Source organism: Myotis lucifugus, unplaced genomic scaffold (assembly GCF_000147115.1).
Source record: "Myotis lucifugus unplaced genomic scaffold, Myoluc2.0 scaffold_1532, whole genome shotgun sequence".
In the NCBI taxonomy this organism is placed as follows: Eukaryota; Metazoa; Chordata; class Mammalia; order Chiroptera; family Vespertilionidae; genus Myotis; species Myotis lucifugus.
Window position 1 is genome coordinate 6926 of NW_005872580.1, and position 14801 is coordinate 21726.

At 42.5% G+C, this 14801-nt stretch overlaps 1 protein-coding gene across 1 annotated transcript in view; it reads right to left on the minus strand.

Annotated features, from left to right (window-relative positions):
- Positions 1-1371: 1371 nt before the first annotated feature.
- The window catches only part of LOC102427318 (cyclin-Y-like protein 1), a 44139-nt gene continuing 30709 nt past the window's right edge, over positions 1372-14801 (minus strand). The window contains exons 5-9 of the mRNA XM_014449911.2: positions 13081-13132; positions 10518-10637; positions 6022-6188; positions 2626-2791; positions 1372-1482 (exon numbers count right to left, since the gene is read on the minus strand). Of these exons, the coding sequence (XP_014305397.1) occupies positions 1372-1482; positions 2626-2791; positions 6022-6188; positions 10518-10637; positions 13081-13132 (616 nt within the window). The remainder of the gene's footprint in view (positions 1483-2625; positions 2792-6021; positions 6189-10517; positions 10638-13080; positions 13133-14801) is intronic.

Consider the following 14801-nt stretch of genomic DNA (forward strand, 5'->3'; position numbering starts at 1 on the left):
CATTGTAACTGCAGAGTTAGGAGAGAAAATGCTGACATCACAGACACATTTTAACTCAAAAAGGCAGTAGTGCAACACAGACAGTCCAATAGGGAAAGCAAGATGTAGATCACAAACAATGAAATTTTACTTTCTAGATATTGGTTGTCTAATTTCTTTAAAACCAATTTCTAGACATGATAGCTAATGGTATGTATTATATAATATAAGCCCTTGGAAATACCTGCTAGCAAGGCGGTCCTGGAAAGTAATACAGAACCGCCACCCGTTGTATCCAGCGTCTGTACCACCAGAAATCTACACTTCACTAGTTCATTGTGGCAGTTTTAAGGCCAGTTACACAAGAATTTTCAAAGGCTAAAGAGCACAGAATATATGATTTTTATAATGAGAATAGTTGTTATTTAATTTCTTTGAAAGAGAAATCTTCACCCTGGCTAGATGGCTCAGTGGATTGGAGTGTCTTCCCAGGCACCAAAGGGTCCAGGATTCAGTGACCAGTCAGGGCACATACCCAGGTGCCAGGTTTGATCCCCAGTCCCAGACACTGGATGGGAGGCAACTGGTAGATATTTCTCACATATCCATGTTTCTCTCCCTTTCTCTTTCCTTCTCCCTTCCTTTCCCTCTGACATCAATTAAAAAGAAAGAGAAATCTTCAAGGTCAGAAAAACTGAAATGAAAACTCATAATTAAAATTATTTTAAAGTAATTCATATATGGTCACAATGTCTAAAAGGTTCAGGAGGAAAGGAAACAGCACATAATATATATATATTAAAAAAGTAGCCATTTTGCACTAGGAAGCAATAAACAATATTTAAGGAATTTTCTACTGTAAAATAATCCATTTTCCACATTATTAAAGTAAACATTAAAGCATTTGAAACTATACTAGTATACAGAAATAGGTACTTTAAACTTATTAAGTGAGAGGACCAAAGCTGAAAAGAAAATGTCAAGTGGCAGGTTAACTAGAAATTGTTAAAAGTTTAAGAGAGACATTTCCTTTTTATCCAAAACTGAAAACAAAATTAAACAAATGTAATATCCTCTAGTAATAAAAATAATCAAAGGGACATGAAAAATACTAAGGATCCTAAATTAAGCATAGGCTAAAAAAGATCCTCATCAGGTTAAAACCTTTAACTTATTTTTAAGAGGAAATACTAAACTTGCCAGAATAGGGAATATTATATTTCAACAGTACTTGTTTTGGTAGGTGAGATACTCATTATGTCAATACCCCCCCTTCCGCCACCCCCGTCTCCCTTAAAAGGAAAGAACTTATCTGGGATTGGAGCAGGAGCAGTGATCCTTCTCCAGTCCTTGCAGATGAGGCGCTCATCATGTCACAGCCCTCATTCCTCCTTAAGATAAGATGGCATGGGCACGCTGCACATCAGTAAGGTTAGCACAGCTGCCAGATTTTTTTATGGCCACCCTGCACAGGTTTTTGTTTTCACAATATCTGGCAATGGCCTAGGGGGAGACATGAGATAGAACACAGGTACATTCAAAATAAAGGAGCTGCAGCCTTCACAGAGAAAGCATCACTGATAGCCACACAGTCCTAATTCTTTATATGGATTATGGTCATTGCCTCTTCGGAGAGCTGCGTATACACTGCATGGTCCTTGGGATCCTATTTTATGTTCATCCACGAAGTTAAGTAGTTTAGGGACTCTGATTAGATTGACACAGCAAAGGGGAACTTAGAATTTGTTAAATTTTGGGTTTTTTCAAGATGTCAAAGGTGTGACAGTCTTCCTCACAACAGTATCATCTGTTGTCTGTACACTTGGTTCCTTAAATATAATAAATATACAGTTGGGAAATGTCATTGTTTACTCAGCTATTTACATTCTATCCAATCTTCATTAGCTAGCATTTACTCTAAGCAAATTTTAATGAGGCTGGCATGTGCTGTATTTTACTGAAAGCTCCAAAGGTCTAGTGACTGATGCACCATCAAGGTACTATTTCACTTGCACATTAAGGTAGACGCACTCTAAAGGACTATTAAGTACCACAAAAACTGTCCATTTCAGTTGTAATTTAGTTGTATACTCCCCAGAATTCATAAGCCATAAATATTACTTTGTCGCACATACTTTACAAATGCCATTAAAAACCCATATACATTCTACACCCAGTGTTTGAAGTACATATTCTACAATCTAAGTATCTCTCTCTCAGGTTACTTTTGTCTATCAAACTGAAGGTACTGAACTGTGATCTATACAGAAAAGACATGAATTTGCAAACTGAGTTAAGAGTGATAAGTAGAATATGGTTGTAGATATGATTAATGATACAATTGTAGGAAATTATTCATGTATGGCTATAAAATAGAATACAGTTTCAAAAAAAACCATCAAAGTTTAAAATGGATTTAAATTATTCTGAATCGTGGTCACAGAAAAGGTAATTTTTATAATGTAGGATTCTTATATACACCATAAAAATACTGCTAATATGATGTGAGAGAGTTAATAAGTCTTATTCAATGTGTTAGTTTAAAACAGCTTTTCATTTTCCTAGTCTCTACATAATATGATTTATGCACAGATACTGGTTTTTGAGTCTGACAGAAAACCCCACTTTGTGATTTCACAGCCTTACCTCTAGGTTCAGTGCTCGTTCTTTTTGAAGAGGAGTCAATGCAATAGGCAACAATCCATGGTCACTTGCTAAGGACCGAAGGTCAAAATAGTATTGGGCATAGACACTGGTAGAAACATACAGACGAAACCGCAGTAGACATAGGTATTGCCTTTCCAACTCATTTCTGGGGAAGAAGGAAAACACAAAACCACCACAGGGCAATTTTAGTCAACATGGTTCTCTTCAAAATTGTCATTCTAAGCTACTAGGTTGGCTCTGAGTTTAGTTTTGAATCAAATAAAGGCTACCAACCTGGGCTAATACACTAATGTTCAACCAGGCAAACAAGGCTCAACAATTTGTGGTCCCCTTTGAGTTTGGGACAAGGGGAAGGACTTTGAGTTTGGGACAAAGGGAAGGAGGTTATGTCTCTTGTGCACAACAGCTGTTGACTAGGGGCTCAATTATCAGAGTCCCATTAGTGCAGCTGTAGGTTTATTCTTCTTGCTCACTCTCAGGGCTCCACTCTAGTGCTCAGATGAAAGGAATGATGTATGCTGTTTCTTAGCCCTGAAGAACTTGCAGACATTCTCACCAGGCTGATAGCAGGAAGGGGATTAGTAAAATAGAGATGTGCCAACAAAAGGACTGGGCACATCACCACAGCAACAAATGGATCCGTTCAGAACCACCACTCTTATCTTTGAGGGGAAAACTCTTGGAAAATTATCAGACACCAAAAAAGAAAGTGAGGAAGAGACAACTCAATGGAAGCATGTACAATGCTCATGGACAGGAAGCATTAACACCTTTAAAATGTCCATACCACCTCAAATAATCTCTTTCAACCAAATTCCTATCAAGATGCCAATGCCATCTTTTACAGAAGTAGAACAACTAATCCAGAGTTTTATACGGACACACAAAAGACCCTGGACAATTCGTCACAGCAGTTGAGAGAAAAACAAAAGAGGCTGGAGGTATCACACTACCTGATATCAAACCCCACTACAGGGTTATAGTCATCAAAACAGCATGGTACTAGCATAAAAACAAACATAGATCAATGAAACAAAATTGAAAGCCCAGAAATAACCCCACACCTATATGTTTAATTACTATTTGACAAAAGAGGAGACTTCATTCAACGGTATATAGACAGTCTATTTAATAAATGATGTTGGGTAAATTGAACAGATACATTCAAACATTGAAGCTAGACCACTTCTTTTTTTTTTTTTTTTTTTTTTTTTTTTTTTTATTTTTTTTTTTTTTTTTCCGCGACGCTTTCCAAGGCACGGGCCCCTCTCTCGGGGCGAACCCATTCCAGGGCGCCCTGCCCTTCACAAAGAAAAGAGAACTCTCCCCGGGGCTCCCGCCGGCTTCTCCGGGATCGGTTGCGTTACCGCACTGGACGCCTCGCGGCGCCTAGACCACTTCTTACACCATATACAAGAATAGACTCAAAATGGAATGTTAACCTAAATGTAAGTGTCAAAACCATAAAACTCCTAGAAGAAAACATAGGCACTAAAATCTGGAATATTTCTCTTAGTGCTTTGCTGATAGATTACCCTGAGCAAGCGAAATAAAAGAAAAAATAAAGGATTGGGACTATATCAAACTAATAGTTTTAGTATAGCAAAAGAAAACATCAACAAAATAAAAAGACAACCCACTGATGGGAAAACATATGTGACATTGATATATCTAATAGGGGGTCTAATATTCAAAATTTATAAAAAACATACATAACTAAACAACTTATATAAAACATATACAGCTCAATACCAAAAATACGAAAAATCTAATTAAAAAATGGACAGAAGACCTGAAAAGACACTTATCCAAAGAGAGCATACAGATGGCTGATAGATAGGAAAAGATGCTTAACATCACTGATCATCAGTGATATGCAAATTAAAACCACAATGAGATATCCTCACACCTGTCAGGATGGCTATCATCAACAAACAGCAAGTGCTGACAAGGATGTGGAGAAAAGGGAACCCTCGTGCACTTTTGGTGGCAAGGTATATTGGTGCAGACACTGTGGAAAATAGTATGGAAGTTCCTCAAAAATTAAAAATTGAACTGCCTATGACTCAGTGATTCTACCCCTGGTATATATATGAAGAAAACCAGGACACTAATTGAGAGGATATATACACCCTATATTCACTGCAGTATTATTCATAATCCTTAAGCTGTAGAAGCAACTCAAGTGCCCATTAACTGATGAGTGGATAAAAAAGCAGTGGAATATTATGACTCATCCATAAAAAAGAATGAATTTCTGCCATTTGTGAGAGAATAGTTGGCCCTAGAGGGTATAATGTTAGTGAAATAAGTCAGTCAGAGAAATACAAATAACATATGATTTCACTAAAAAGCAATATAAATGAACAAACAAAACAGAAGCAGACTCAGAGGTAAAGGGAACATTTTGATGGTTGCCAGAGGAGAAGAGGTTTGGGGGAGCTGGGTGAAGAAGGTGAAGAAATTGAGAAGTACAGACTGGCAATTACAATGCAGTGATGGGGATATAAATTACACCATGGGAAAGAGAGTCAATAATACTGCAATAACTATGCATGGTGTCAGGTCAGTACTAAAAATATTGTGGAAAACACTTCGCCAAGCACATGATTTTCTAACCATTATGCTGTACACCTGAGACTAATATGAAATAACTAGAAGCCCGGTGCACAGATTTGTGTTCTTACAGAACCCGGGACCCCTCGGGGGATGTCAGAGAGCCAGTTTCGGCCTGATCCCTGCAGGCCAGGCCGAGGGACCCCACCAGTGCACGAATCTGTGCACTGGGCCTCTAGTATGCATATAAGATCTTTGGTTAATCTCTTCCTGCACTTCCCACTCCCCCATTCTCTCTGAGATTCATCAGTCTGTTCCATGTTCCCACGCCTATGGTTATCACTCCTGCGTTAAGCATCTGCCCAGGCGGCCAATGCACATCATAACTACTGGCTGGGCAGCCGGTCGCTTAGGCTTTTATTTATATATAGATATTGAATGTAAAGTCTTATTGAAAATAAATGAAATTTTGAAAATGGGGGAATAAAAACCTGAACTGGTAGAAAGCGTTAAGAAAGGCATGAAGGTATTTACATTACTGTTGTTTTTGAATCTGAGCTTCTACAAACTTTGCTACCAGAGAAATATACCAAGTTATCACACAGATTATTACAATAATAACACATGAAGACATACTAATTAATGAGGAGTATGAAATGTCAAAGCAAATATGGATAGAAAAATGTACGTAATTTTATGCCTAGTTCAGTCCTCTGCACAATGTAACCTTTCAAAATATTTCTTATTTTGTAAACTTTATGGGGGCAAATAAGGTATTCGAAAATGGTTTGAAACTTCATCAAAATCTTGCAAACTCACAAGTTCTTGATTGTAATGCCCCTTAGCAATGAGAAGAAGTGAAAATTCCACATAGCCTCATCGTGCAGATACTTGTATGTCAGAATAATCGCTCCCAAAACAATGCGTTTCCAGTTAGATGGGCAAATGTCGATTTCAGCATAAGATAAAAGTCTTTCTATGTAAACCTGCAAAGTAGAACACTGGTTTTTGATTCTAGTTCAGTTTAAGTGCTGTGATAAGAACTTTCAGGAATGATAGATTTCATCAGTTTTTGACATGCCTTTTATTCATAGCTTCTAGAGAGACTGCTTGGCCAGCCAAAGCCAGAGGCCAAGAAACAGTTGCAAATCAGACACTTCTACTGCCTACTTTCCCAGGTGAATTTCCAGCCTGCTCACCAAAGAGTCGCTGGTTCCACTCTTGGCCCCTGTCAGGACTCATGCGGGAGGCAATCAATAGATGTCTCTCTCTCATACTGATGATTCTCTCTCTATTTCTCCTCTCCTCCCCTTTCTTTTCTACTTTCTCTGAAAATCAATGGATAAAATATCCTCTGGTGAGGATTAAAAACATTTTTTTTTAAAGAGAGTCCCCCCCAGTGGCTGCTGTGTGGTGCAGCAGGACACGCCGTGCAAACAGGTGTGTCTGAGGCAGGTCTCTACAACTGTCAGGTATTCCTGGACTTAGTGCCTTTGTAAGAAACACACACGCACACCAAGGATAGACATTTCATATCCCCTAAGCCTCACATCTCCATCAGGATTCTGTGAAATCCATCTCTGTCTTACACAACCTGAAGCTTGGTCAGTTCTGTTGGTTTCAGTTGTAGCAGAGCTGCCAGTCTCTATCTCCCTGGTTCTCCTCTAAACCTGCCAGATAGCTGGTGAGATCTCATGATTTCTTCACATGTATTACATGTCTATTCTACAAAGAACTGGGTGAAGTTAACAGCTAAGCAAAGATTATAGAGGCAAGCTGTGATTTGCTGTTTCGTCAAAGGGTTCTTTGAAGAAGAATATGTTTACTGTCCGAGGTTATCAGATTGACAGCCCACATTAGCCAAAGGTGTTAAAACCCAACTGTATTTTAGAAAGCAAAAGGTTACTGAACATTATGTGCTATTAGTGAAAGTTTGCACCAATCTTTCAAAGCTAAATGCTCCCAGATATCCTATGAATGAACCTCCTTACAAGGTTCAACTGTCAACTTTCTGGGAATAATTAGAGACATACACAACATTGGAAATCACTCAACTTTCCTTCATCACTTCTACAGATTTAGGATGTGCCATTACTCATTCATTTATACCACTTGCCCTCCTGTGTCAGTGGAATTGAGATTTCTCTTCTCACTGAAACTCTTCTAGCAGTGAAGTCAATCCCATACCACTTCTGAAGAACACCTCCCATAATTACCTCTTCTTGAACACTTTCCTGTGGCAGAGATTCTCCCCAATATGAATGTATTTATGTGATACCCATCCCACTCCCCACAATCCCTAGACTGCTTCCTGTCTGTTTGCTCACAGTGAATGCCCTGAAGCTGCTTCTCATCTCCCACTCTCTCCTTCACCCACTGTAGTCTGCCCCTGGCACTGTCACTGGACTGAAACTACTACTGCTAAGGTCATCGGTGCGTGTGCACATACAAACCAGAGCTCTTCACCCCAGCTCCCCACTCCCCACGCATTCCCTAATGTCATGTGGGGCACTGCCATTTGCCTAGGTGCTTGGCCATAGACGTCCAATTGAGTTGACCTGTTGCAAACTGTTAGCAATTCTTGTGATCGCTGCCTGTCACTGATAGTGAGTCTGCTTCCTAGTCTATTTGTCACTTCTCACCCATGTCACTGTTATTGCCCCTGACTTCTCGGCCTCCACTCAGACTCCCAGCTACCATCATTCTCCCCAAAGCAGCCTGGATAGCTTTTGTAATCAAGAGCACTTCCCCACCCTGCTCAACTCTGCCAAAGTGTTTCCACCAAACAAATAAAAATGTCACTTTCTCCCATGGCCTGCAAGCTGCAAGGCCAATCAGGTAGCACTTGCCCTTCTAGGTCCACATGACCTACATTCTCTCCCTCATTCCACACTCTGACCACACTGGCCATACCTCACTCTTACTCAAATACCAAGTATAAGTTCCCGTCTCAGAGGCTGGCACTTATTCCCTCTGCACATAACGTCAGAGCTTCTCATCTTCCTCAGTTCAGTCAGGCCAGGGTCAGATGTCATCTCTTACAGAGGCTCTTCCTGATCACCTCTCTCAAGTAGCAAGCCCCTCTCAGCATGATATCACGTCACCCTGCTGTACCTTCGTGATATTTACTACTACCTGAGATATTCACCTTTTAACAACACTCAGTTAAAGAAATATTTATCTCTTCCTCACTAGGACAGAAGCTCCATAAAAGCAAACACTTTATTCAACCATGGCTCTCCTCTATCCTCTGCACTTAGATCTGTAAGGACTCAGCTCTGAAGGAGAAATCATCAGGCATAGCTTAGGGTGCTATCAAAAACAGGGAGAAACAATAAAATAGAAGGAAGATAAGCGAGGTTCCAGAAAGAGAGTGAGGTCAAAGTGCTCAATGCTGACAAGAAGTTGCTCATTCCATAAATCCACTAAATACCTGCTCTTGCTACTCTTCCTGCTTCCATGCACTTTTTATTCACACATTTTCTCGGTATTGGAATAGCTAATACTAATTCCCTGCCAGTAGCTCAGATTCATGCTCTAATTCCATATATTCAAACACGTGGCCTGGTGCATCAAATGCGTGCATGGAGGGGGTTGTTCCCTCAGCCTAGCCTACACCCTCTCCAATCGGGAACCCCTTGGGGGATGTCCAACTGCCAGATTAGGCCCAATCCCATGGGCCTAAACTGGCAGTCAGACATCTCCCTCACAATCTGGAACTGCTGGCTCCTAACTGCTCACCTGCCTACCTGCCTGATTGCCCCTAATGCCTCTGCCTGCCTGCCTGCCTGCCTGCCTGCCTAATTGCCCCTAACTGCCTCTGCCTGACTGCCTGATCACCCCTAACTGCCCTCTTCTTCTGGCCTGATCTTGCCAACTGCCCTCCTCTGCTGGCCAATTTGGTTCTGACTAGTCTCTTTCTATGCCAATCAGCATCAAAAGCTCTGCTTCCTAGGCAGCCATTGGCTCCTCCCACTTCACCCAGATTTGGTTCTGACTGGTCAGATTCTATGCCAGTCAGCGTCTCTGGGTCTATCAACAGAGCCTGCTCAGAAGTGCTGCACTGATGAGCATCCCTGGTGGAGGCCTGGAGAGAAATAGAGGTGCTGTTGCTGGCCCGGCTTGGAGAGAAAGAGAGAGGCAAGTGTTGATCAACAGCTGCCACACAGGCTATGGATCAGACCCTGCTTCTCTCTTCAGGCCTCTCTCTGGGCCTGGTTTGCATTCCCCTCAGCAGTCAGTGCTGGGTCATAGTGCCTGCAGCCGCAGCAGTCAGTGCTGGGTCACCACGGCAACCAAGTGCTGACTGCAGGACTGACTTTCTGTTGGCTGAACCTCCGGTTGTGATGAACTCAGGGTTTTTATATAGTAGGATGATCTCTAGAGATGCCCCTCTGTCTCACAGGTGCATCATCTTAATGTGTTTGAAAAGCACTCACCCTCTTCTACCCCAGATGTTCTCCTTGCTGAGTTCCCTAGCTCTTCAAGTGGGAGCACCACTCCTGCCTTTGATCAGCTGTGATCAGCACTCCAGATGGCTGGCAGCTCCGTGAATAGGCCTGTGTCTATTCCAGTGCCCACCGAGGGGTCTCTATTCAGAAGCACAGGCAGCCTCTCCAAAATTCTGATTGAAAACTGATGGAGGAGGCACTGCACTAAGTACTCTTCCCTCAGACCAAGCAGGAGACTTTCCCCTTTAGGATTGTCCGAGGGAGGAGTGATACAATCCCCATTTTTTCTCACGAGAATGGACCTCTCATTCCAAATGACACACTCTTTCCACAGGAAGCCTGGATGAATGACACAGAGCCCCTTATACAGCTGTAGCTGAGCAGACAACCAGCAAAGCCCTTTCAGGTCCTACTGGCACTAGAATCCTGGAAACATCACAGGCAGGCACAAGAGGACAGCAAGGACGGATGAATACCCATCATCCAAGGAACAGGGAACATTGGGCTCTAGTTCTCAGTCAGGACACACATTACAACTGCCTGGGGAATGCAGCCTGCGACTCAGCTTTGACCTACACTGAACCTGTCACTGCCTGGGGCCCAGAAAGTTCTGTTATTGCCCCCATCCTGCCCCATCAGCACACCTTGTATGTATGCCTGTGTGCACTGCATGTGCCTATGTCTCCTGAGGCCTGGAGGGAGAAATTGGAAACCTCTCCCTCCTGCTGCCTTTGATAGCAATCGCTTTGTGGTGAAAAAAGCAAGGACATTTTAAATCATAGTGATTATTAAGCTCAAGTGTGTGAACTTTACATCCTTTGATAGGTTTCCCTTAATAAAGTTCTGAAAGAAGAACTATCTTACCAATGTTGTTATGGCATATCCTCCTGTTGCCTTAAAGGCAATGAAGAAAGGTCGAATAAATCTGTAAATTGATTCGGGATCAGGATTATGATGAAAGAATTCCTCAGGAACCTTTTCTTCCTGAAAGAAAGTACCCATTGAAGAAAAATATTAAGTACTTTTGTAACAACCATGTTCCACTTGTGCCCATGTGCAGCTTAAAATTATTTTGATTGGGTGACATGTATTTTAGCCTTTTAAATATAAATAATGGGACCTTAAAAAACAGTGACTGAATATTGACACGCAATAAAGATAAATACAGGCACAACCTCAGAATATTTATATATTCCTTTCCACCTTCCCCTACAATATTCTGTCTAAGTGTGAACTATTTTTAGGCTCCAAAGACTTGTTGGTCATCATGTCATACTTCTCTGCAATCAACTTTGAGAATGTAACCATCGGGCTCTAAGGCTGTGCTGTGCATACAGTGCTCACCAGCCACATGTTGTTATAGAGCATATCTCAAGACATTTGAAAATTTTTGTCATTCTAATTAATTCAATATTTAAATAGCTGTTTAATTGTCTTCTAGAGATCCTGACATATCTATTAGGTTTATGTACAAATATTCATATTGCTTGATGCTATTGAAAATTTTCTTTTAAACATATACATTTTTGTTTTTCAGGCATGTTGTCCACTGTAGCTCACTAATTATACAAAGCTGAAACTCAGTTCTTACTGACCTATCCTATATAATAAAAGGGTAATAAACAAATCGATCGAATGGCGGAACAATTGGTCACTGTGATGCGCACTGACCACCAAGGGGCAGAGCCTCAACACAGGAGCTGACCCCTGGTGGTCAGTGTGCTCCCACAGGCGGAGTGCTGCTTAGCCAGAAGCCAGGCTGATGGCTGGCGAGCATAGTGGCTGTGGCAGGAGCCACTCCCGCCTCCGCGGCAGTGCTAAGGATGTAAGCCATCAGTCAGACATCCCCTAAGGGCTCCTAGACTGCAAAATGCACAGACTGGGCTGAGGGATCCTCCACCCCCAGTACATGAATGTCGCGCACCGGGCCTCTAGTTTCTTATATAACACGAGAGGCTCAGTGCACAAAATCCGTGCATGGGTGGGTGGCCCTCAGCCTGTGCCCTCTCACAATCAGGGACCCCTCGCGTAGGGTCCCTAGGCTTGACTGGTGATGAGGCCCTATTGGGGCTTTCCTTCCCCTGGCTACTGGCAGCTGGCCATGCCCCCGCTGCTGCCACTGCTTGCCATTGGTGTGGCACTGCCAACCCCTACCCCATCACTTGGCATCTCCCTCTGCGGGCAACAGGCATGGGGTGTGATCATTGGCTGGCCTGTGATTTCCCTCTGCAGGGTGATCACTGGCTGGCCCTGCACACCCACCACCACATTGCTAGCCATTGGGTGGGCCTCCATCTGTGGGTTGATTGATTGCGGGGGCCCCCAGATCAATCACCCTGCAGAGGGTGGCCCTGCCCACACACGACAGTGCTGTCTGTAGGGGTAGCCTGGGTCTTCCTCTTTAGGACAATTAGTCGTGGGGCTCTGCCCACCCAGCTGGGGCTCCACAAATGGTCACTGCCCAGAGGATGGCCTGGGCCTCCCTCATTGGGGCGATCATGGAGTGCCACCCCACCCCACCCTGATCGATCGCCCCGCCAGCCAGAGGCATGGGTCTCCCTCTTTGGGGCCTTGGCCTCCCTCTGTAGGGCGATCGTGGGGTGATGGCCGGGCCCCCTGACCAATCACATTGCACCCAACTTGGCAGGCCTGGCACCAGTGTGTGTCATAGCATGGTCATCCAAAGTTCATCTGGAAGGTCGTTCTGCTGTTTGGTTGTTTGGTCGGTTTGCATAGTACACTTTTATTATTATAAACTAGAGGCCTGGTGCACGGATTTGAGCACAGGTGGGGTCCCTCGGCCTGGCCTATGGGGATCAGGCCAAAACCAGCTCTCCAACATCCCTCGAGGGCTCCCGGACTGTGAAAGGGTGCAGGTCAGGCTGAGGCACCCCTCACCCCAGTACACAAATGTTGTGCACTGGGCCTCTAGTTTCTTATATAACACTAGAGGTCTGATGCACAGATTTGTGCACAGGTGGGCTCCCCTGGTCTGGCCTGCAGGGATCAGGCTGAAACCGCTCTCCTACATCCCCCAAAGGGTCTGGGATTGCAAGAGGGAAGTTCTCGGGTTACACACCCCAGAATCGACCCCCTCCTCTCTGGTTCCTGGTGCATCACCTGAGAACCACAGCTGCCAAGTCACAGCAACTCAGTAGCATCTGCATTGAGTGTCAGCCCCCTGTTGGTCAGTTTGCGCCGCCATAGCTACCAGTTAGACAGTCGCTTATGCTTTTATATATAGAGATTCCTTTTGTAAAATAATTAGATACAAAATGGGGTGGGGAAGAAAACTTAAAGGAAGGTAATGTGAACTCCAAGCTGGAGAAAGTAATTTTTTACTAGTGATTAATTTTGAAGCAAATCAGCATGGAATAAGCACAACTGTCTGAGAGAAAAGGACAACCTCAATACAACTGGCACTTACTGTGACAGGATGGAGTCTCTCATCAAAAATGTCCTTGGATCTATTTGCATCTCTAGAAAACAAGAACGTGATTGGAAAAAAAACTATCCAAGAATTGTTGTGTTAGCAACACATCTGCTGGGAGTAGAGGGGGGTGGAGGGAGCTTAACCTTCAACAAAGAAAGTCCTTCTACAAATTCTTCTCTTAGATCCCGTCGGAATTTTCTGACCTCTTTTTACTCAGCACATCAAATTCTGTGAAATTTTTTCTACAATGACCTGCCAGAGCTGCCTTTATAAGCATTGACCCTCCCTAATAGGCAATGCTAGGCAACCAAATTGATGGCCAGTCCTCTAACCTCTCATTGGCAGACACAGGAACATTTTACAAAGCAGTAGTAGTGGGCAATCCTTCATGTGAGAATGAGATTCCTGTTTTTTTTTCACTTTTTTTTCTCTTACTAGTTTCCTATATTATATTCTTATTTTATAATATATTTCTTCTTTATTCTTTACAATAATCTGAGTTTAATATTTGCCTTTGTATTTTAAAAGTGACCACTGTATTGATTTGAGGGGGAAAAAATGGATTGGCTGCCTCCTATACATGGAACTGGAAAACTAGCTATGTGGCCTTACAGAATTGAACCTACAACCTAGGTATGCGCTGCCCTAACTTGGAATCAAACCTGCCAGCCTTTGGTGTACAAGACAATGCTCCAACCAACTGAGTGAGGGAAACCAGTCTTCTGGGGGTTTTTAGGTTTAATTTTCCACACTACTACACTCTGCTCATTTACACAGTGGTTCTCCAAGTGTGTTTTGCAGGCTTCAGTGGTTCCACTAGACCATTTCCAGGAGAACCATGAGGCCAAAACTGTTTGTATAGAAATATTAAGGCACTGCCTGCATTTATACTGACATTTGCAACAACTGGATAAAAGCCAAAGTCAGTAAAACTGGTTTCTGAGCAAGAATCAAGGCAGGGGTCCCAATCTGTGCTAGTAGTTATTCTATTCTTCACTGCCACTTGTTGACAAGAAATATGCTTTACTTAAGCACATCTTTGATAAAGCAGTGACAATGAATAATGTTATTAGAAGTTGAATCTTCTTTTTATACTCTACAGTGGTTCTCAACCTTCTGGCCCTTTAAATACAGTTCCTCATGTTGTGACCCAACCATAAAATTATTTTCGTTGCTACTTCATAACTGTAATGTTGTTACTGTTATGAGTTGTACTGTAAATATCTGATATGCAGGATGGTCTTAAGTGACCCTTGTGAAAGGATCATTTGACTGCCAAAGGGGTCGTGACCCACAGGTTGAGAAATGCTGCAAGGGGAAGTATGCATTAAGCATTTCTGCATACTGAAATGTGATTGTTAAGGAAAAGCACTTGGAATTAGTTGTGAGATGAATGCCCTACTGTTCTCAGAGAATAATATTTTTATTTGATAATACAAGTGTCCTGCACTCAAGACTGATAAGTGAGTCTGTCACTTCCAGGAAAATAACTTATACATTTCTTGCCAATTGCACAGTTCCAGCTATCAAGCTCAAAATCAAGATTGGGGAAAACTTGTATCCTTTTTGTGACCTAACAGTTTTTCAATACCTAAAGGTTTTTCTGGGAAGACTGGTGGTTATGTGATGCTACCTAACAAAAGTGAGTTTTGATACTGTAAAAAGAAATGTGAGCTGATACTTTCCAAATGACCAATGCACAATGTTATTAGAAA